This window comes from Lepidochelys olivacea (assembly GCF_965140295.1).
Source record: "Lepidochelys olivacea isolate rLepOli2 genome assembly, chromosome: 5".
NCBI lineage: Eukaryota > Metazoa > Chordata > Testudines > Cheloniidae > Lepidochelys > Lepidochelys olivacea.
Genome location: NC_140415.1, coordinates 19786216 through 19810659, shown reverse-complemented (window position 1 = coordinate 19810659; position 24444 = coordinate 19786216). Strand labels below are relative to the sequence as shown.

At 38.9% G+C, this 24444-nt stretch overlaps 1 protein-coding gene across 11 annotated transcripts in view; it reads left to right on the top strand.

Moving 5' to 3' along the window:
- The window catches only part of TCF4 (transcription factor 4), a 314975-nt gene that overhangs the window by 83554 nt on the left and 206977 nt on the right, over window positions 1-24444 (top strand). For 10 of the 11 annotated variants that reach the window (XM_084629483.1, XM_084629487.1, XM_084629488.1 and 7 more), the window contains 2 exons: window positions 19582-19643; window positions 23200-23296. The exons of the other annotated variant lie outside the window; for it this stretch is intronic. In XM_084629483.1, the coding sequence (XP_084485609.1) occupies window positions 19582-19643; window positions 23200-23296 (159 nt within the window). The remainder of the gene's footprint in view (window positions 1-19581; window positions 19644-23199; window positions 23297-24444) is intronic. 11 annotated transcript variants of the gene reach the window in all.

Below are 24444 nucleotides of genomic sequence, written 5' to 3'. Positions count from 1 at the left end.
TACCTTGAGTATAACTTATTGTTCATATTGTTCTTCATTTTCACACTTTGAAACCTGAAATTAGGCACCTAAATAAGTGGCCTGATCATTAGTAGTACATTTGACCAATGGAACTTGTGGGTGTTCAGCATCTTTAAAAGTTTGGCCATTTTTGTGTAGGTGACTAAATATGAATTTACTTGCCCAAGTTTGAAAATGGTGATCATAATGTTTTTCTTTGCTCAGAAGATGAATGTGTTGTTATTGTTTGTAACCTGATTTAGTGCATGCCTGCATATTACAATAACTTGGCATGTTCTACTAATACTCATATTTCCATTATAAAGCTCTAATATTTAGATCACACAAGACAAGGCAGGAAACATTATAGCTTTATTCAGAAGCTTAATGCAGAATTCCTGCAGAGAAGGAACAGAGCAAACATTAAAATGAGGAAGTAAAATCTGGCCCCTAGTGCTACCAACACTTCTCAGATATCGCAAAGCAACAGTATAACTTACCTAGCACATTACTCCTAGGGAAAAGAATTGGTTCTACTAAGTATATGAGGCAGTTCCAGCAGAGTAGATGGGGGAGGAATGATCCCAGTGACAAGTATATGCAGACCCCTTCCCAGTTACTAAAACCATCCTGTCCCTCATAGCTTCCTCCCCCTTTGACTTGGTTGTGGTCCTCTGGGCTATTTCAGAACAGTCATTCAGTCCTTGGGAATGTCAATGTTTCTTATTCTCGCCTCAGTGCATCAAACTGAACTAAAAAAAAACTTTTATAATAGTGTGAAACAAAATACAATTAATCTGCTGGCCCATGAATGAAGAGTGGTTTGGGGTCAGGAGGGAGGGGGTGATGTCGCCAGCAGGGTGCTTGATAGAGTGGCGTCCTATAGATTGGAAACTGGTGATCCACAGGAGCTTTGTACATCAGGAGAGAAAGAAAAAAGAATCACAGAGTCAGAGAGGGAAAAGACAGATATTATACAATGAACCCTCTTGGAAAGTCCATGTTTGTTTCCTACAGTATATTCTTATGTGCTTGGTCCCCTCAGATGTGAAGCTTCTTTTACTTCCTTTGGATTTAGAAGTGAAGTGTACTTTGGATCTGAAGTGTCCCCTTACTTCCTATTGGGACATTCATCACCAAAGACTAAAATGAATTATCTTAAAAAAAAAAATCTGCTCACCTTAAAACATTATTAGCATGTGATTCTAGAATGTACCTGTATGCACATAATCTGAATTCGTCTGATAAACAGTAATGGCTTTGGAGTGCTGTTAGTTTATTGGGTTAATCGAAGAATTAAGTATTTTAAAATAATACATTATAGATCAAAAATCTTTTTTGTTTTTTAAAGTATTTTAAATATATATTTATGTAAAAAACCTATTACAAGGAAATAATAGACAAAAATGGCATCTGAATAACAGTGTTTGACAGAAAAGTGGACAATAGTAAAGTCTGACTCTAGCCAGTAACCTCTCCCTCTCCCTCATCAGAATTAAATGAAGATCAAGAAGAAAAAAAAGACATTTTACTGCAAAAACCCGGCCAAACCAATAATAACGCACACCCCCACTAACTTGATGAGTCAAAAATTGTATCAGCGAATTTTAAAGAATTAATTTTAAAGACATTAATCTCTCTTTTACCATTTTTTTCTAGTGTCAGCATATTTGCTAAAAACAGAGTTATAGCTGGATTTCTGTAAACGTAAATGTAAAGGATATGTGAAAGTCAACTGTCCATAATGTGGGAAGCCTATGTCATATGTGTATTAGAAAGTAGCTTATGTAACTCAACTAGAAAAAGCATGTGAAGTTTTATAACCTCATCTGGAGGCAAGACAATCTAGTTCTTTTTTTTATAAATATTAATATTGAGAACAGTTTCTTTTGTTTACACTGTTGAAGTTTTACAGCAAATGCTGTTAAGTGAGAACCCAAACTGTCCATGGATATTTGTATAGACTTTGCAAATTCAGGCATAAAATAAATTGCCCATCTGATTCAAATGAAATTTCCAATTATTTGTGGCTTTAACAGACGCTATTGAAGTGTATTGTATATATCTGGCAGCTGGTTCTACTTCTTTGAAAAAAAGAAAAGCTTTGTACCTAATCCCCTGAGCAAACCAGTAGTAAATTGTTTATCAAGTAAGTGGTAGAATTTTGCCACTTCAAATCTGTTCTTAATCTATTTGCTGCAACGTAGAAGATAATTATATGTGAATTGCTGCATGTTGCATTTGTATATATATTTAAAATCCATCAGTTGCTTTCCTTCCCCACCACAAAAACTTGTGTCCAAGCCTGAATTATTTTATTCTCTGATATTCCTGATATCCGCCTCACTACGCCAAACTGCCAGTGAATCAAAATGCTTTACTTCACCTGATGCTGCATCCATATTCAATTACTCTTAAAATCCTTTCACAGCCTCCCTGTTGTCTCTCGAATCATATTGAAGTTCCTTGTTCTTGTTTTCATGGCCCTCCACAATGTTAACTTCTTTACACCTCTCTGCTCTTGACTGTTTGGACACATGCAGTGACTTCCCAAGTGACCACATGACCACTTTGTCTTTTTCCTCAACTAGTTTCAGTGACAAATAATTATATATAAATTCTCTTATTTTTCCCCACCCTTTTCATTTTTTGACATATCCATACCTTCTACAATAAGAAAGAATTAGCAGGGACTGGGATGTATTCAAACATTAGTATGTCCTGTATGCAAAAATAATCTTTTGCTTTCTTCCTCTGTCATTTTTATGTATCTAAGGTAGTCTCTGTTTTCATTCTTTCATTTAAAGACATTTCCAATTTTAAACCTCTTTTCTTTAATTATGTTCCATGGTTGATATGCTAATATTTTCCCTCTGAAGGCAAAGATCAAATGTGAATTTGGCCATGATCAAGTTGTTTTTTAGTTTCCATCTAGTCTTTTGTGGACGTTAGATCATGTCAGCACACTTCAGCACATTTGACAGTCTCTTCTCAGAAGACGCTGAGTGCTGGATTACTAGAGAGTTTAACTGATCAGAATAAAAATATATTGGCAGACTTACATGAGGAAATAAGTACTGTACATTACCTACGGATTCTAAGCACTTAGCAGTACTTATTAGTCGCTATTGTGTAAGTTCATACATTTCCCCCAACCTAAAACAAATCAGTAAAATTTTTGATAAACCAACTGTACTTTCCTATAATATTCAAAATTTTACTGCGCAGTATTGGATGTTAATGTAATACGGAAAATATATTCCCTAGCTGATCTTTGCAGTCCACACGGTTTTCATTAGAACCTTTTTTGTGCTTAACTTTTGAGAAAGAGCTCCGTGTTCAAAGCCACTCAACAGCTGACTAATATCACTAACTCATCTTCCCAAGAGTGGTTTAAACTCACTGAAGGAACACCTGGTGGTATGTTTCCAAGAGCAGAAAAGCAGTAAGCTTTTTCAGCAAATGTACTAGAAAACGGAATCTACTTTATTTTTTAAACAAATCATTCTTTTTCTCTGCTGCCGCCAGCGTGAGCTGCATGGTTTTGTTCTTCTTCTCTGTTGCTCATGCAGGTACTGTAACACCCAATCCACTGAACACCCTAGGGAATGTGGGCTGCCCTTCCTGTCCTCCTCAGTTGTTCCTTTTGCCTTTAGCTCATTTAATTATACTTCTGGCAGTTCCTGTGCACTCTTTTTGTACTGTCACCTTTTCTTTTCCAGCCCTTTAGATGTGTTCCCCTTCCATCCCTATTAAATATTTTCTTTGATTTGAAGCCTTTTTTGTCCTGTGATGGCTCAAGAACATCTGTTCTAGGGACACAATGACAACAATGGCTACAGCTTCACTGTTTAGAGTGGCATCATCAGCCCTCCATTACAGGCTCCTCGTCCATCATGAGTGCCTTTCTCACAGAGGAATTTACTACCTGCTCCAAGTGAGCCAGCTGCTGGACCAAGGCAGATCAACAATCAGGTCTTAGGCCAACTGCTCAATTAAGGAGACAGAGAAACTGATCTTGAAGAAGAGGAGGAAAAAGAGGAAAATCTTAGATCCTCAGCATCAGATGATCTAAAAGATTAGATGCATGAAACCCTGAGGTGGTACTATCGTTTATAAAGGTTCCTTAGCCTAGACATTAATTCCATGCCCTCACATAACCACCTCCTAAGAAGATTTAAAGTGCTGTCAGGAAAGGGTGCTGTCTCTTCACCTCCACAGAAAATGAGAAGGTCTACATACTCTTCACAATTACACAAGTGTAAAATTTTCAGTAAAGTGTAATAGAGTTATTTTGGTATTATACTGATGTGACTGAAATTGGAATGTGAACCAGAAACTTGTTCCCCAACTCCACCTGGTCGGGGGCCCCTTCCGACTTTCCTCTTTAGAAAAGTGATGTGTCAAATCAAAGTTCTTCCAAGTTCTATTAAGAAGGGTATGTTTCGAGTACAGTGAACCTTTTGCTCTTAGGATACTCCCTATTTTTTCTCCCCAGTCACCTGAAAAGAGATTTTCTCAATCACATTTTCATGGGATACTAACTCTGCTGCGCCATTCCTTCTTCAAACAGTGTTTCTTTGAAATCCTATCTGCATGACGTAATGCTGGCAAAAGTGGGTGAGTTGGAATTGAAGCAAAAGAGTAGTTCTGGATCTAAAATGATTGGGAATGGTTAAAGAATCAGAATAGAAACTCTCCTGAAAGCTGGGAGATTTTCTTGTGTTAAATCTTCTTCAGGGTGCATACATAAATAACTTTTACATCCAGACATCATTTCTACTAAGGTGAATTCTAGTGCAGGCCTACTGCATTTCCAGTTCACGGCTCTCGCCTTTGGGGCTAGCATCTGTCCCTAAGGCCTTAACGTGATGGCCGCCCTCTGCAGGGAAAATGTCTTGGTGGCATTGCACATGGAGGGGTGGCTCTTCTGGGACCAAGGGACCAGTACATAGGACTTGCGTTCTTCTGATGTCTTTCAGGTGGAACAAAGCTCACTCACTCTCACACGTGAGATTACCCAGCTGGGAATCTTGATGAATGTCCAATCAGAAAGTGAACATCCATTGGAAAGAATGATTCAAATAATAATAAAACAAAACAAACAAACAAACAAACAAAAAACATGGTTCAGTTGATTCAGCTGAAAGAACTCAAACGGTTCAGAAATGCATGGTGTGTCAGGCATCTAGTTTCCTGACAGGACCCAATTTCATGGGCAGAATTGTGACTGTAGACCTTACCCCAGCTTTTCCTCCTGACTGTAGGTGTCCCGTGTCAAAGAGACCTGGATCCCTCGTAGCAATCCTTTCTTTGCAGAAACCAAGGCTTGAAAATCATTAGGTCTTCCTTAACTATCTCTGTTTTAAGATTGAGTCCCTGGTAGCAATTACCTTTGTGAGGAGGATTATCCTGTCACCCTTCTCTGCAATCCACCCTTATGATTATACCACAAGAACTAGACAGATATGGGATAGGTGTATGTCAGTGTGTGCATTAAGATCCATAAATTCATGGAGTTTAAGGGACCATTAAATCATCTAGTCTGACCTCATGGATAACACAGGCCATTTAACTTCACACAGTTACCCATGTACTGAGCCCAATAACTTGTTTCTGACTGAAGCATAACATGTGTTTGACTAAAGCATTTCTTCCAGAAAGGAAATCAGTCTTGATTTGAAGACATCAAGAAATGGAGAATCCACCACTTCTCTTGATAGTTTGTTCCAGTGGTTTGGAATGCATGTATTTCCAATACAAATACTGTGTATCCTCTTCTCAGGGAATAAACATATATATTAATTTTGACTATGTTTTTTTTGGAAAACCTAGGTTGTTTAATAGTTTGACATTAACTGTTGTGCTCAGCAGCTGATCATCCAGAACTTCACCTAAATTTGATCTTCTGCAACTTCACCTATCCATTTACTTTCCAGGTGAATTTCAAAGCAGAAAACTCAGCACCAAATATATATATATTATTAATTATTAAGAGTGGATATATAGCCATATATTAGAAGATTGTTGTATTCTAGTATGTATGCCACTCTGTAACTAGCATTTTGTTATTTTACTTAGATAATTTCTCAAAACTCAAATATTATGAATAATAGTAATAATAAATAATACTTTGCACTTATATATATATATATATATATACTACTTCCTCTAGAGTTACTTTGTCTGGAATTTCAGTTTATTCAACACTGCATTTAGTATTTTTTAACACGTATTGGTTGGCATCTGTTCAGGGGAAAATTAAGAAAACACACAGTTAAGCATTTGTGTCTTTCTGAAAAACCTCCACTCTCTCAATTTCAGAAACAGATTTTTAAATACTGGATGCTTAATTAATCTCTGTATTACTACATACTTTCAGTGACAACTAGTCTTATAGTGATGATTTCGCAGCATGCTGGTTGTCTCTGTATTCCACATTATTCTTCCCTTTCTTTACACTGGATCTAAAGCAAACATAAAGAACGTTGGGTGAAATCCTGGCCCTACTGAAGTCAATGGTGAAATTTTCACTGACTTAAAAAGAGCTGTGATTTCGACTTCTGTCTTTAAGTAGCTGCAAGGTTTATCTTGTGGAAGGAAACTTGAATCTATCTGTTTTTATACACTACCATCATTTTGGTATCTGAGCCCCTCTCAGCATTTTAAAGTGTACATAATTAGGTGTATTTCTCTGTGTCTTTGTTTTTCTTCACTCCTGTCAGCAGGGACTGTACATAATTTATTTAATTTCTGTGAAGGCAGTGGTGGTGGAGCGGGAGAGTTATTGTGGGAAGGCTGGATGAAAGCTGAGGTTTGTAGTCATCCTGGCACAGAGACATGGCACACCTTTCCTAATGCAGAAGGTATGACATAAGGTTAGGTGACTGATGTGTGAGATTTTGAATTTGATCTGTTTTTACACAGAAAGGTTGGGGCGGTGATCCATGCACTCTAATAAATAATACCCGTACCAATCAAATAAGATCAGTCTAATACAGTTTGTTAGCTTAATGGCTATTTTCCCACAGCATCATTCAAAATGTGACACTCTAGCCCGTGCTTTTGAAAACAATGGTTGCTTTCAGAAAGTCTTTCTTGGTGCAAATCTTAATCTCATAATCTTGTCACTTTCACTGAATGCGTGCTCTGCATGTGGCACATGGTTAGGCAGCATGTATATGTATGGAGGAGCAATATGTCAGTCATCATTCATCATTCCCAAACCTGACAAGATAATCTGTTGTGCCCTTTTTTCTCTATTTACTCATGTCATTTTTTGGTCACTATTATATTCTAAGCTATATCGTCAGGTACATATCACCATGTCATTTCATCTCTTGTTTTTCATAACACCATTCACATGCTATCTCTTTCTTGAAGCAGTTAATCCACAATCTTGCTTTCCAGCTCTCATGTATTGTTGTTACTCTTGGAATTTCCTCCAATTTGTTGACCTTTTTCTGGGAGCAAAGTGCCCAGAGTTGTATGCAATAGCCCTGGTGCAGTATCACCAAGGTGTTATATATAAAGGGAGTATTGTCTCCTGGTTCATGATGTAATGACTCTGGATCCCAAACTTGTTAGTGATATTTTTTTTCAAACCCTATCATGATGCAAACTCATTTAAGTTATTGTCCCATATCGATCCTGTCTTTTTTGATGTTAACGCTTTCCAAGCATCTTCCTTTCATTGAAAATCTGTATTCTGGACTATTTCTCCAGTTAGTAGTTTGCATTTTTCCAGGAAAAATGTCCTTTTGTTATTTTCTAACCATATTTCTAACTCCAATCCCTCTGTTTGGGGAACTCCCAGAGAGTTCAGACAATGGAAGTTCCACCAAAGAGGATTGGACACTGTGTTCCTTAGCATTACCTCATTGTCCTCACTACAGTTTACAACACCTTCCAGCTTAGTATCATCCATGAATGTAATCATATAGTTTGCATTTGTTTTTTCCAAATCATTAATGAAGACATTAAATGAAACTGTGCCTAATACTGATCTCTGTATTACAGCACTGAGGCGGCTTCCCCAGATTTGGTACATTGCCGTTTCCTTTTACTCTTTGTTCATAGTACTGTGGTTTTGAATCCATGTGTGCTCATAACTAGGGCGCTACCAAATTTGCGGCCATGAAAAACATGTCATGGACTCTGAAATCTGGTCTCTCCCTCGTGAAATCTGGTCTTTTGGGTGCTTTTACCCTAGACCAGTGTTTCCCAAACTTGGGACTCCACTTGTTCAGGGAAAGCCCCTGCTGGGCCGGGCCGGTTTGTTTACCTGCCGCATCCGCAGGTTCGGCCAATCGCGGCTCCCTCGGCCTGCATCGCTTCCCGCAGCCCCCTTTGGCCTGCAGCGGCGAATCGCAGCCAGTGGGAGCCACGATCGGCCGAACCTGCGGACGCCATAGATAAACAAACTGGCCTGGCCTGCCAGGGGCTTTCCCTGAACAAGTGGCATCCCAAGTTTGGGAAACACTGCGCTATACTATACAGATTTCATGGGGGAGACCAGCATTTCTCAAATTGGGGATATTTTCAAGTGGGATTTACTGAGACATTGTACGAAGTCTGTGTTACATCCACTGCAGTCCCTTTGTTTACTAAAATTGACCAAGTTTGTCCAAGATTATTTGTTTCTTATTAAATCCATGTTGTTTATTGTTCATGGTTAAGTTGCCCTTTCAGGCCATGTCTACACTACAGCTGCTACAGGGGCACAGCTATGGCGCTGCAGTTGTGTGGCTGTAGCACTGTAGTGTAGACACTTCGTACATCAACAGAAGGGGTTTTTCCATAGTGCAGTTAATAATCCACCTCGCCGAGAGGCAGTAGAAATCTTCCGTCGACCTAGCAAGCCTGAGAGCCATAGCTAGGTCAATTAAATTTTCTGAGTAGTCCAGGCCTCAGACCCTGATTCTGGAAAGACATATTCAACTTTACATGCTCTGGGTGAAATCCTGGTCCCACTGAAGTCAGCTGGTCCAGGATTTCACCCTATGAATAGTTCCATTGACTTTAATGAGATTACTCATGATCTGTAAATATATGCTTAAATCTTTGCAGGATCAGGGCCTAGGAGTTCACAGAATTATTTTTTGGAATACCTGTAGTACTAACTTACTGGTGAATTAATGTAGACTTACTGAATAGTAATTGCTGAGAATTTTTTTCATTTCTAGACATTGAAAAATGCATAATTGTTTTGAGTACCATTTTATGAAGGAATGGTTTGCCTTTGACTGATGATAGTGTACCACATCTCACTCAAAAAACCCTGCAAACAAAATAAAAAGAACAATGGACAAATATGCAAGGGACAGACTTTGATGTTGTATGCCACATATAACCCCATCATGGCCAAAGGCAAATGGAACTGTTCAAGGATTCATGCTGAGAATAACCCATCAAACAAGCTCTGTACCTGTGCCTGTGATATTCAAGATTCTACCTTGCATGCAGAGAGAACTGTTGCACATAAATAAGGGGTTTGTAGCCCCTCCACATTGTCAAAGGTGAGGGTTGGAAATAGGGCATCATGGTGACAGCATATCAAGACTGAGAAGCCTTCTCCCAGAATCTGCAAAGGTTTTATTCCACTCTGTAGGGGTAAAAAAATATTCTGCAAAGTTGCTATTTATTTTAAAACAAATGTATAGATATAATCAAAGTTGTTGTTATGAATAATGTTCATAAATGTATATGAATATAAAAACCTTTTCACCCTGGTCAGAGTGCATTTTTCAAGATGAAGAACTGGAGTTGTTAAAAGAATCCATCCTTTCCTCCCCTACCTAGGGTTTGTTTTTTTTAGAGATCTCCATCATGTGTACTTCATATAAGTACTCCTGTTTTTTTAAAAACTGTAACTGAGATAAAGAATTAGTAGTTTTAAACAATAGGAACTACATGTTCCGCTGTGATCAAGGAATTAGATAATCAGGCATGTTTGTTTAAGGGGTCTGTATCTTGAGGCTTTTATAGGGCAGTATTAAAGCCCTGAGCCTTCTTATTATGCCAATACCCAGAAGATTGCTTTAATGAGAAGTAAAGGGCCTTTTTCCAATTACAAGGGAATAACTGTATTAAGTTCCTGTGTTATGTCAACCTGCTTTGATTTGATTACTGTGAAAGAAATGGATTTATCTGTCAGTGTTACTTAATTAAGACTTCTCATTGATGTTTTGCAGAGTAATATAGTGTGGCTTGCACATTTAAGTCTAAATACAAAGAAGATTGGTTGAAAGCTAAGACACAACCCCTGAAGATAATGTCCAAGAGCAATTGCTTGTCACTTCCAGATCACAGGCCAAAACTTTAACAGAGGTGGAAAAATTTGAGTATTTTAAAGGCTTAAGTTAAAACAAGGTTGATGGCAAGGAGCTTTCAGTGAAGTCTAGGACAAGTAGAAATTTCAGCTTTTATAATCTGCCTTGTGTATAATCTGCCTTCACAGACAGAAATGGGATGGAGGAGGGGCATGCCCTGTAACTGTTCTATCAGTGCAGTTTCTCTAATCTGGTACTGAATAGCGTATGTGGGTAAACAGAACAGTGTCTTAGGAACTTCCTTCTGACTTGGTATAAGCTACCAAACCTCACCCACTTATTGACCTTCTTTCTACCCTCCCCAAGTCTGCCCTTCTTCCCCTTATTAGTCCCAGCTATCCTGAATTGTTGTGGGATGTTCAGAACCTGGGAGTACACTAGTCTCTGTGTATCTGCTGTTCCCTGGGATTTTTAGCAGTCCATAGTGTTCTGGGAGATGGCACACGCAGTGCAAAGAGGAGGTGGTGACACAGTAGCAGGGCTGCCCAGCAGAGGATTTTGAAATCTCAATTCAGAAAGCCACAAAACATGGGCTTACCTTTAAGCATGTAAGTAGTTCCATTAATTTCAGTGGGACTGCTTCCAAGAATCATAGAATCACAGAACTGGAAGGGTCCTCGAGAGGTCATCTAATCTAGTCCCCTGCACTGGAGGTAGGACTAGATATTATCTAGACCATCCCTGACAGGTGTTTGTCTAACCTTACGTGCTTAACTTTAATTAAGCAGGTTTCCATACTTTGTTGGATTGGACCAGAGTACTCAACAGTTTGCAGAAGTGAGCCGTTTAAATGCAACCTACTATTATTATATTTATATGAACAATAATAACATAATAATTAAATTAAGTATAATAAATGGCTGCAGATGGGAAAAAACACGAACTAGGCTCTGATTGTGCAACTGGATCATTGACTTCAGTGGTCAGTCAAACATTGCACAAGAGTCCATCTCACAGATTGCAGGTTAGGGAGCCTAGTCCCAAAGTTCCTCTCTCTCTAGTCAATGAGTGGAGGACATGGGGTTAGCTGATCATGATTCAGCTCTGAAATACTTGTTTTTTAACCAATTCATAAAAAGTGTCCCTCACTCAGCACATATGTTCTTAGCATTAATAAAAAAAAATACACAAAATATAGCTCTAAAAACTCTCAAACTATGCAAATACTATCCCCACCATTATCCATAGATCATAGAATCATAGGACTGGAAGGGACCTCGAGAGGTCATCTAGTCCAGTCCCCTGCACTCATGGCAGGACTAAGTATTATCTAAACCATTCCTGAAGGTGTTTGTCTAACCTGCTCTTAAAAACCTCCAATGATAGAGATTCCACAACCTCCCTAGGCAATTTATTCCAGTGCTTTACCACCATGATAGTTAGGAAGCTTTTGCTAATGTCCAACCTAAACCTCCCTTGCTTTAATTTAAGCCCATTGCTTCTTGTCCTATCCTCAGAGGTTAAGAAGAACAATTTTTCTTCCTCCTTCTTGTAACAACCTTTTATGTACTTAAAAACTGTTATCATGTCCCCCCTCAGCCTTCTCTTTTCCAGATTAAACAGATTTTTTTCAATCTTCCCTCATAAGTCATGTTTTCTAGATCTTTAATAATTTTTTGTTGCTCTTCTCTGGACTTTCTCCAATTTGTCCACATCTTTCCTGAAATGTGGCCTCCAGAACTAGACACAATACTCCAGATGAGGCCTAATCAGTGTGGAGTAGAGCGGAAGAATTACTTCTCCAGTCTTGCTTAAAACACTCCTACTAATACATCGCAGAATGATGTTTGCTTTTTTTGCCACAGTGCTACACTGTTGATTCATATTTAGTTTATGGTCCACTATGACCCCTAGATCGCTTTCCGCAGTACTCCTTCCTAGGCAGTCATTTCCCATCTTTGTATGTGTGCAACTGATTGTTCCTTCCTAAATGGAGTACTTTGCATTTGTCCTTACTGAATTTCATCCAGTTTACTTCAGACCATTTCTCCAATTTGTCCAGGTCATTTTGAATTTTAATCCCATCCTCCAAAGCACTTGCAACCCATCCCATCTTGGTATTGTCCACAAACTTTATAAGTGTACTCTCTATGCCATTATCTAAATCATTGATGAAGATATTGAACAGAACTGGACCTAGAACTGATCCCTGCGGGACCCCACTTATTATTCCCTTCCAGCATGACTGTGAAACACTGATAACTACTCTCTGGGAATGGTTTTCCAACCAGTTTTGCACCCACCTTACAGTAGCTCCATCTAGGTTGTGTTTCCCTAGATCAGCTAAAAGGGGCTGACAATATGGATTTTTTAAAAATTAACTAATTTCAAACAAAGAAAGAAAGAAAGAAAGAAAATTTCTGATAGAGCATGCTTTAAATAATGTCCTTATTTAAAAATCAGATAAAAGGGGCTGACAATATGGATTTTTTTAAAAATTAACTAATTTCAAAGAAAGAAAGAAAGAAAGTTTCTGATAGAGCATGCTTTAAATAATGTCCTTATTTAAAAAAAAATCCTTATATGTAAACTTTATAAGGATTTTTCTGCTTCCTGGCTGATGGTCATAAAAATTATTTTATCAAGGAGCAAACTGACCATCAGGGGGACCAGTAAAACTGACAACACAAAGTGCTGTCAAAGACACAATGTAATAAAAATCGAAAAACAGGGAAATATTGCTATTTACTGTCAGCTATATGAATCTTAGATGTTACTTGCAACTATGTTCCTGATCCTGCATTTGGATCCACACAAGTGAGCCCTTGCATCCGTGCAGAGCACAGTGGATTTCGGTGAACTCCATGCATGTGCAAGAGTTTGCCTCCACGGATCAGATTGCTGGATCAGGTGGATACAAAGCTTTCAGACACACATGTAATTTTCAGGTTGTTGGCACCCTTTTAAAAGCTTAACCAAGATGATGCAGTTTGCACTGCCCCTTGAAGCATGTCAGACTCTTGTTCTGGCAGACCACGAGCCACATCAAAGAATGGAGCCACTGGTGTTATGTGCTCGTGAGAGGTCAGTCCACGAGTTAGACAAGCCTCTATTCTGCAGTGACTCAAGCTTCCAGGTGCTTTTCAAGTGCAGCCTCAAGTAGAACACATATCCTTGAGGTTACACAGGTCTGGATTACTGTGGTGAGTACTACAGCAGGAAGGAATGGTCACAGTCTCTGAGCTAAACTGTAGATGGAAAATTAAAAAAAGCATTACATGCCACTGTTGTCACTTGGGAATTCAGGAGTAGTTATGGGTACAATACAGCCGAAGACTGTAAACTGAATTGACCAAAGGTGGATATTTTTATTCAGTAGGAGGCACGCTCACAGCCCTGGCGCAGTCCTTTGGATGTTTTCTCCTTATCAGGAGAAATTTCCATCGTAACAGAGCGGAGACTAAATTAATTTGCTCCCAGACTTTTGTCAGACACTGAGGGAGAAAAGAGACTATGCTGTCTGATATCAGCAAATGGCTGTGTAGGTTTAAGTGTCAGCCTTGTACGGATGATACTGCAGGCTATAATGTTAATGGGATTAGTCATGTGAGTAAAGTTAGTCAAGTTAAGTTTGTAAAATCAGCCTTCATTGTTCCTAAGGTGTGGGAGTTGAAATGTGCTGCTTAAATGTAAAAGCATTGTTATTATTACTGTTACGTAATGGATGCAAACAACACTACCCAAAGTGGCAACTTTTGTTTCACTTTCAGTTTCACCCGCAATTATTTTAGCCTTTTCAAATATGCAAGTCTTCCTTATTTTTCAAAGTTAGGTTTAGGAGCTAAAAGACCAGTTTTGTAGTATTTTTCTTGGTTTGTTGGTGATGTTTGTAACAGTATCATTAACACTCTGACAGCATTTACATTATAAGCTCCATTTTTGGAGGTTTCATAAACATTTACTGCAGGCTGATATTTGGCACACCTGTTAAGTGATTAGTTTATATTCTCATGTAGTCATATTTGGTATTTTGGAAAGAGAAGAAAGAAACATTATAAATATAAAGAAGACGGTATAAGAAAGTTAGAGATATTCACATGGACAGAGATGTGCATAATATGCACTATTGCCAGTTTGCCTAATGGGTTTCATACGGATTTTGGAAGCTATAGTAGAGTGATTGCGTGGTGGTCCAATGCCTGATCCAAAGCTCGTTGTGGGAGCATTTCCACGACTTCAGTGAGCTTTAAATCAGGACCTGAAAGCATTAATTATCAGTTACATAACACAAATTATTTTAAAAAAATCCTGCTTAATTAACCAAATGGCATGGATGATCTGATCTGTCAGGTGAATGATACACATTTTCTTTCTTTGTCTCGAGCTTAATTAAATATTTACCTGAGAATGTCTTTTGTTATTAACACTTGACACTTTTATTGAGATAATAGGAATTATGATATGGGAAAAAATAAAATTGAACTAAAAAATCTTTAAGATTAAAATATTTTGTTTACAAAACATTAATAGTCATACTACCCATATTTTAGATTTCCTAATGTACAGCTTTGTTCCTCAAACACTTAACCTACCTCAGTTAGAAGTGCAAATGTACTGTTAGATACCCAGTTATCTATATCAGAATATATTATATATATTCACCCACATATATTTAAATGCAATACTATGATTAAAATTCCTCTAGCAATCTAGACCAAATATGTCTTTTTGTGTACTTAGATTAAAAGCTACTGTTTGTGCTTAATAAATAACAAACAATGATATTATTAAATCCATAAGAAATAGGATGGAGAATAATAATGAAATATTATAGTGCATTATGTGCCAAACTTATGTCCTCATCTAGAATACTGTGTTCATTGATAGTCACACTAACTCAAAAAGATACAGGGGGAATATTGGGGAATTCAGAGATGTGTGATAGGAATGATTACAGGCATAAATTTACAGGGTAAATTGAGCGCTACTATTCACTTATGTTGTCATATAAGTACCAGTGGCATTGAAAGAAATCAAAAGGTAACAAATGTAAAATTGGTAAAAAGAAATACTTTTCTCTCAGTGCAGCCTGTGGAATTAATTGCCATTAGATATAATTGAGACCAACCTCTTAGCAGGAGTACAAAAAATAGTAGACATATATATGGATAATGAAAATATGCACAATTACATTATATTTTTTTTGCCTTGAAACATAAAGGTGCTTTTTAAAAAAATCCTTCAAATGAAGAACCACAGAGTCAGGTAATTTTTGAAGTCAAGCTTGTTTCTTCAGCACTAACTCAACCATGTTGTAACATTCTCTATTCCTGAATCAGGCTCTAGCAGTGCTGGGACATACATCAACTCTTTCTCTTTTGAAAAAAATGCCACAGCTCAAATTCTGTGCGAGCCAGTTCCCTTTGAGCCCCGGTCCTTTTGACTCACAGAAAATTGAATATGTTACCCTAGAGTGTCAGAACAGGGGCCCTGAAATATAATATTAATAGCAAAATCAGATTTAGTGAAATGTAACACGTCACGAAAAGAGACTGAATGAAATTTACTATTCTGGCCCCACTTGATCAAAGTTCTGAGGCATGTGCTTAATTTTAAGTATATGAGTATTCCCACTGACTTGAATGAATGCCCTAAATTACAATGACTTAAATGGAACTGCTCACATGCTTAAATTTAAATCTGTCCTTAAACGCTTTGCTGGATTGGCACCTTATTTAGTCATTAAATGTTTTTTTGGTAACTGGAATAGCCTGATGAGATTCCCAACCCAGTGTACTGAGGATTCCATGAGGACAGTGTAAAGATATTGCTCAGGAATGCAGCAGTGAAATCAGGAAGGCCAAATCACACTTGGAGTTTCAGCTAGCAAGAGATGTTAAGAGTAACAAGAAGGGTTTCTTCAAGTATGTTAGCAAAAAGAAGAAAGCCAAGGAAAGTGTAGGCTGCTTACTGAATGAGGGAGGCAACCTAGGGACAGAGGATGTGGAAAAAGCTAATGTACTCAATGCTTTTTTTTGTCTCTGTCTTCATGAACAAGGTCAGCTCCCAGAATACTTCACTGGGCAACACAGCATGGGAAGGAGGTAGCCAGCCCTCTGTGGAGAAAGAAGTGGTTTGGGACTATTTAGAAAAGCTGGACGAGCACAAGTCCATGGGACCGGATGCACTGCATCCGAGGCTGCTAAAGGGGTTGGTGGATGTGATTGCAGAACCATGGGCCATTATCTTTGAAAACTCATGGTGATCGGGGGAGGTCCCGGATGACTGGAAAAACGCTAATGTAGTGCCCATCTTTAAAAAAGGGAAGAAGGAGGATCCTGGGAACTACAGGCCAGTCAGCCTCACCTCAGTCCCTGGAAAAATCATGGAGCAGGTCCTCAAGGAATCAATGCTGAAGCACTTAGACGAGAGGAAAGTGATCAGGAACAGTCAGCATGGATTCACGAAGGGCAAGTCATGCCTGACTTACCTAATTGCCTTCTATGATGAGATAACTGGCTCTGTGGATGAGGGGAAAGCAGTGGACATGTTATTCCTTGACTTTAGCAAAGCTTTTGATATGGTCTCCCACAGTATTCTTGCCAACAAGTTAAAGAAGTATGGGCTGGATGAATGGACTATAAGGTGGATAGAAAGCTGGCTAGATCATCGGGCTCAACGGGTAGTGATCAATGGCTCCATGTCTAGTTGGCAGCTGGTATCAAGAGGAGTGCCCCAAGGGTCGGTCCTAGGGCTGGTTTTGTTCAATATCTTCATTAATGATCTGGAGGATGGCATGGACTGCACCCTCAGCAAGTTTGCAGATGACACTAAACTGGGAGGAGAGGTAGATACACTGGAGGGTAGGGATAGGATACAGAGGGCCCTAGACAAATTAGAGGATTGGGCCAAAAGAAATCTGATGAGGTTCAACAAGGACAAGTGCAGAGTCCTGCACTTAGGACAGAAGAATCCCATGCACCGCTACAGACTAGGGACCGAGTGGGTAGGCAGCAGTTCTGCAGAAAAGGACCTAGGGGTTACAGTGAACAAGAAGCTGGATATGAGTCAACACTGTGTCCTTGTTGCCAAGAAGTCTAATGGCATTTTGGGCTGTATTAGTAGGGGCATTGCGAGCAGATCGAGGAACGTGATCATTCCCCTCAATTCGACATTGATGAGGCCTCATCTGGAGTTCTGTGTCCAGTTTTGGGCCCCACACTATCAGAAGGATGTGGAAAAATTGGAAAGAGTCCAGCGGATTGCAACAAAAATGATTAGGGGGCTGGAGCACATGACTTATGAGGAGAGGCTGAGGGAACTGGGATTGTTTAGTCTGCAGAAGAGAAGGATCAGGGGGGATTTGATAGCTGCTTTCAATTACCTGAAAGGGGGTTCCAAAGAGGATGGAGCAAGACTTTTCTCCGTGGTACTAGATGACAGAACAAGGAGTAATGGTCTCAAGTTGCAGTGGGAGAGGTTTAGGTTGGATGTTAGGAAAAACTTTTTCACTAGGAGGGTGGTGAAGCACTGGAATGGGTTACCTAGGGTGGTGGTGGAATCTCCTTCCTTTGAGGTTTTTAAGGTCAGGGTTGACAAAGCACTGGCTGGGATGATTGAGTTGGGGATTGGTCCTGCTTTGAGCAGGGGGTTGTACTAGATGACCTCCTGAGGTCCCTTCCAACCTTGATATTCTGTGATTCTATGACAGTGGTCATACAAGCTTACTCAAGCATCCTTGAGTATGCCACAAAGAATATAATGCATTCAGCCTTAAACAGTAGAGTTTAAGGACTGTAGCCTCTTCTCCTGGGCCTTGACACAACCTCAGAACTAACATGACCTGTCCTGAGGCACACAATTTGCTGTCTGACTATCCATGAGGGACATCTGTTTGCAGTTGGGGTGCCTTTTAAAGCAGCTTGTCTGCTTCCCTTTGTGAACATCCCATCTAAAACAATATAAAAACTCATTATGACAGAGGTGACAATTTTAACAGTAATAAAAACTCCTCATTAAAAAACAACAACTCTTCTTACCCTAGGACAGACCAAAACAGAAAGAATAAAAGAAATTATACTGGTTACAGTAGCATCAAGAGAAACAGTAACAGAAAAATGTTATGCAACTGCATTCCACATTTGAAATAACATTTTTATAATACTCCTCCAGTTTTGTTACGGGAAATTTAGAGTTGCATTCTGTAACACTTAGCAATTATATAGCACCTTTTGTCCAAGGATCTTGAATCACTTTATAAAGAGTAATTCATTAAGCCTCACAGCACCTTTTTGAGGTAGGTGTTGTGCTATCCAGTTTACAAATGGATAAATGGGCCAGAGAAAGTGATTCACTCTTTGACCATGTCTACACTACAGGGGCTATTGTGGTAAGCTATGGCACTGTAAATAACCGCATAGTGTAGATGCAGCCTATCCTGGCTGTGTCCACACAGGTGGCTAGTTTGGCATAGCTGTGGCACTCAGGTGTGGGGATTTTTCACATTCCTGAGCTCCATTGCTATGTCAATCTTTGTTTGAAGTGTAGACTAGGTCCCAGTCATACATCTGTTCAGCAGCAGAGTTCAGGAGAAAATGTAGGAGTCCTGATTTCCCGGCCCATGCTCTAAACACTAGACTGTATTACCTCTTTGCAGTTTTACCATATCTTTCCTATTGTATGTTGCTACTGCCTTAAAGGGAGGGGGCAGAAATATTTAAGTGGTTGAGCGCACCGTTGAAAGCATTCAAAGCTAATGGAAAGATTCCCATTCATTTAAATAGGCATTGCATCAGGTGTTAAGGAAATTCAGGAAAATGCTGAAGTATGTAATTACATCCAACTCTATTCAGCATTAAGCATGTGCGTAACTCCTCTTGACTTCACTGGGACTTAAGTACCTTCTTTCCTGAATTGGGTCTGAGTGAGGATCAGACATTAGCTTCTGGGTTTTGTCTGTTTTATCACATCTTATTTTTGATGTTTTGAGTAGATGTATTTTGTGGCAAGGATTTTGGTACAACTTTAACTGGTACATCAGAGTCAGGTTTTTAAGTCTCATGAAACACTGAGCCACTGAAGTAATTTTTATGTTCAAACCTCTGGTTCCTGAGGGTCCAGTCCATTTCTGCTGTGAATTTAAATGAGTTAATTTAAGTGGTTGGGTCAGAAGCCACTATCATCGTAGTAGCCCTATGCCTGATTCTTAATTAAAGGCAACAGGAGATTAATTTGAAACATTAATTTAAAAGTGCTTACACAAAAGGAAAGAATTATTGCAATAAAGCCTAAAGAACTTTTTTGTCCCTAGATGTAGAAGACAGAACTAGCTCAGGGTCCTGGGGGAATGGAGGACATCCTAGTCCATCCAGGGTAAGTATATCTAATCTTTTTCCTAAACCAGACTTCCTGCATATGTAAATTTACAGTCTTAAATTTGAGTTTTACCTGATTGCATAGAAAAATGTACATGCAAACTTGGCTGTAGACCAGCTTCTCTTCAGAATTGCTTTTTTTACATTCTTATGTGATCCTGTGATTGAATTTGACACCTGCTCCACTCTTGCTAACAGCTAGCAAGAATTTTCATTAGACATTTTGCCTTGCTAGTCAGTATCAGCCATTGATCCAACACTGTATGTTATCTCAGTACTGTAAGAGGCATTTTTTGTTATTGTTGACATTTCACTTGATGTAGTTAACTTGCTGGGAGATTTTATGTCTCACTGGCACAGATATCTACATGCAAAAAATCCATTGCATAGTACTGGGAAGCACTTGTACCCTCAAAATGTGCTCCTTCCTCAGTGGGGGTCAGATACTGCCACTCTTCCTAACATTGAATGGTACCTTAGAATTATAGAACTACAGGGTTAGAAGAGACAGCAAAGGGTCATCTAATCTAATTCCCTACCAAGATGCAGGATTATTCCTCACTCCTTGGGTAGTCCCACTGAAGTGGAACTACTGGAAGGGAAAACTACTATTCCTCATGAGTAGACAAGTGTTCTCAAGGGTGGCAAAATCTGAGCCCACATTTTTTTGTTTCCACTCAGTCTGGCCATTTACAGCGTCTTTCTACTTCAGACCGCTCTTCAGATTACCATCTCTGCATTTCCCTACCTTAACATTCTGCTCAGCCTCTGTTGGTTTCTTCAGTGAAATGGCAGAGTTCAAGACATTAACAAAAAAGTAAAAAGTTTTTAAAATTGATATTCCCTGCTTTGGTGGAGGTGTAGCCTAAATGTCTTTAGAACAAATCATTAACTCACAACGGGCTATGTATGTGAGGCTTAAGGGACCCGTAACATTTTGGGGACAACTTTCAACAACTACAGGCCTACAATCTGCCTTTAAAATTGTTCATTCATAGGCAAACATGCATCTGTATCCTTAAACTTAGTGACTGCACACAAGGACTAGTTTTCATTCACATGTATCTATTTTGCGTGTACAAATGCATATTTGCACAAATTCTTACCTATTTGCTCAGGAATGCGCATATTTTGATGGCACAGCAGAGGTAGCCAGTTTAAAAATATAGCCCTTAAACGTATTTAGGGCCCACCAATCTTTTCCCCCAAGCTTGAAGGGATAATACCTCCATTTTCAAAGTCAGAACATTTCAGAGGGCTGTGGATAGTGACTTCTTTTGTCTTTAGGCAATGTGCTACTAACTTTAATCTTCAACGTACAGTAAGATCTTCCTTCTTACCAGTAACTTTACCAACCCATTGCTCCAGCTGTCAAGTTTGAAATTCTAATGCATTATGTGGATGAGCTGAGGAAATCTTTCCTGCTCCTCACATTATTAATGCACACACACTAACATTAAATTAATTCCTCTTACCGTAAAGTGTAGCTATGGAACTACTCCCTACCATGGGAATTACTGAGACACACTGTATTTCTTGTTATTTTTATAATAGCTGGAATACAACATAATTCATTAGTTTTGACGTTGAGAAAGTTGTGTTTAGAATTGCATACAGTCTCAGGATTAAATTTCCATTTATTTGAGTGATAAGAAATATCCCTTCCAATAAAACTATATATATATATATACACACACACCCCAGCGGTTCTGTCCACTTATGAGCCAGATTGTATAACCCTTACATACACTGGGGGGCATTACTCACCTCAGTAGTCCCATTGAATCTACTCACATAAGTAAAAGTTCACTAGCGTAAGTAAGGATTGCAGAATCAGCCCTCTTTGGAAAAGGCCGAGTCCTGAGCTCTTTAACTGGGCAGACCTCCCATTGGGATCCGAAGCTTTGAGCCTCTGCCCCAGTCCAGTTGCAGGATCAGGGCCTTAATATTGTTCTGAGGATTGGGCTCAGAAATCCCAGTATATACTGCAGGATCAAGATTACGTCTTCATGTATTCTGCAAATCCATGATATAAAAGTATGCAAGACAAAATGTGGCTTCACCCTTATTTTAAAAGTTTGTTTATGTTGCTGTTTAATTGTCTCTTAATGAATGTGAAGGCACAGGGCTTGCAGGCATCGCTAGCTGCGTTTCAGCACCTTAAAGTAAGAGTCTAGTGAGGTGAAAGACAGCGTTATTGTTCATACTCAGTCCATTCTTTTTTTTTTTCCCCCTCCTATGGGCAGATTCTGCCTTTGGCTAGCATTATGCCGACTGACACGTCTAAGTAAATTTACTTAGCCTTGCATTACACTGCAGCCAGCTGAGCAGAATGATTTTTTCCCCATTTACTGCATACCAGGATTGAATCTCAACCATTTCCATAGAAGAGGAAAAGCCAATCACCATTTCTTATTATACCTGGTTTAGCCCCATTACAACATTACTTCACACATCTGTCCGTTTTATTTTTATCCTTTTTTTCCCCCTCGATACTTGTGGTTGCTTTTAGGGGAAAAAATGTTTTGAAAATTAACCTGTAAATTTCCACATGCAATTATTTAGGCATACATGTCTGAATGTGAGTGTACCAGTATATCATGAAATCATAAAAGAAATGAGCACAGTCCCTGGGGGAGAGGATCTTGAATTTTCATCAGGGCTCCATATCAGCTTTCTGGTTGTCTTATGCAAATCACTTGACCTCTGTGCATCTCAGTTTCCCCATCTGAAAATGAGGATGATATTTCTATACCTTGCAGAGGTGCTGTGAGAAATTAGTAACAGTGTTTGAAGATACAAATGGAATAGCAGCACTACAGATGGACAGACTCTGGTTCATTTTTGTGATTACGTTTGAGGGTTTGTAAAAGTACAGTAGTTGTGAGGTTAGACTGGGAGGCTAGGCTGGGGCTGCTTTGAAAATGTGCACTCTGGTCCTGACAAGATTTACGCACGCGCTTAATTTATGCACTGTGACTAGCGTCAGTGACTTCAGTGGAAGTACTCACAGCGCATAAAGTTAAGCTCATGGGTTAATCCTCCCAGCTTTGGGTCTTGTTCCTTCATGAGAGAAGTAGTATTAAACACCCATTCACTTCAGGCCAAATTTTGCCTTTGTGTGCGTGCAACAACCACTGGCTTAAAATGACAAATTTCTACTTACAGATAGTAGACTTTTAAAAAACCCAGATTTATTCTTTCTTCTCCCCAACTGATATGAAAGCAGAAAGACTGGCACAGCAGATGAAAGACATTTGATGACTTGCACAGCACCATGCTCCCTGGTATATTATCTCAATTATCAGGCAGGTGTGTCCACAAAATAAACACATATTAATTACTAACAAAATAAAAATGTTAAACTGGCTTCAAATAAATTTTGGATTGCATTGCCCCCAACAAACTCAGTGGAAGAGGGCAATGGAGGGAATAAAGTTTCTTCATTATTCAGGAATTGAGGGGAAAAGTATAACTTTTTTCTCTGTTATTCTTACAGAAAGTGTTTGTGTTAAAATTGTAAAACTCTTTTCCCCTTCCCAATTTATTAACAGAACTATGGAGATGGGACTCACTATGATCACATGGCAAGCAGGGACCTTGGGTCACATGACAATCTCTCTCCTCCTTTTGTCAATTCCAGAATACAAAGTAAGAAGAAATCCAATTTCTTAATGTGGTTTTGTTTTTCAAAGGCTTAATTTTTAAAAGTGGAAGTGAGTGAGTGCATCATAGTTTAATCTGAGGGCTTGCGTTCGTCTCCCAAGCATTTTGGGTTTTGTTGTACATAGACTTTGGGAGGAAATATTGAATTTTGCCTCTTAAGCAACCTCATATTTTGAAAAATGTACACCAGTGCTGTTTACTGAATAGCCTCTATTTTCTTCATATAAGAAGTATATGGCATTTAAAGCAGACTGCCATTTTTACCTAGAGCAGTGAATGTATTTTTCCTGAGGCTTAAGTGTTTTCTTTAAAGGTGTGACCACTTGGCAGAGAATTAAACAGAACTTTTTAAAGTACAAAAAATGTTGCTGAAAATATTACAAATAAATGTTCTTTAGAGGGAACAGTTAAATAACAAGAGATTGAGATCATAAACCATTGTTTTCTCTGGATTGTGATGGATCATTGCATGTTGGGACTTGCAGTCTCTCTGGACTGCAAACTACTGGATTAAAGATGAGTCTGCCTGCAACATGCTCCGCTCAGGACAAGCCAAATTCAGCTTGTGACATTTGGCAAGTCAGCCCTCACAGTTAAGGAAAGCTTGGATGTCCCTGCATTAATTTTAATGAAGCTTGCAAGGATTTAGTGTAGCAGCTATAACCATAGCAGTATAAAGAAAGGCTATAATTATCTGCAAGTGAATGATAGCTACTGTCTTTAAATCATGGTTGATAAATGAGTTTGGTTAAAGTAAATATATGATGTAAAAATATTAGTAATCCTTGTGCTTGGCCAAGATCTCACCCTTCTACTGCAGTTATCAGTGAACTAACTGAAATGCCGTGATTGAATGTAAGCCAAAGAAAACATAGAGCTGTAACTGTGATATATCATTTTGTGAATGTAATGTGTTCTCCTAAAATATGCCTTGTCTTTTAATATTAGGAAATACTTGTGAGTTGTTTAACATTTGGGATAATGTTGAAGCTTGTAATCATTTGTACGTATTCCCCCACAAAACATGGTTACAACAGTTTCAAGGGTCTGACTTAAGCCAACAAAAGCAAGGAAATTCCGACACTCCATTCTTAACTCATGCCATTGGGTTTAGGTAGTGCAAATACGTTACA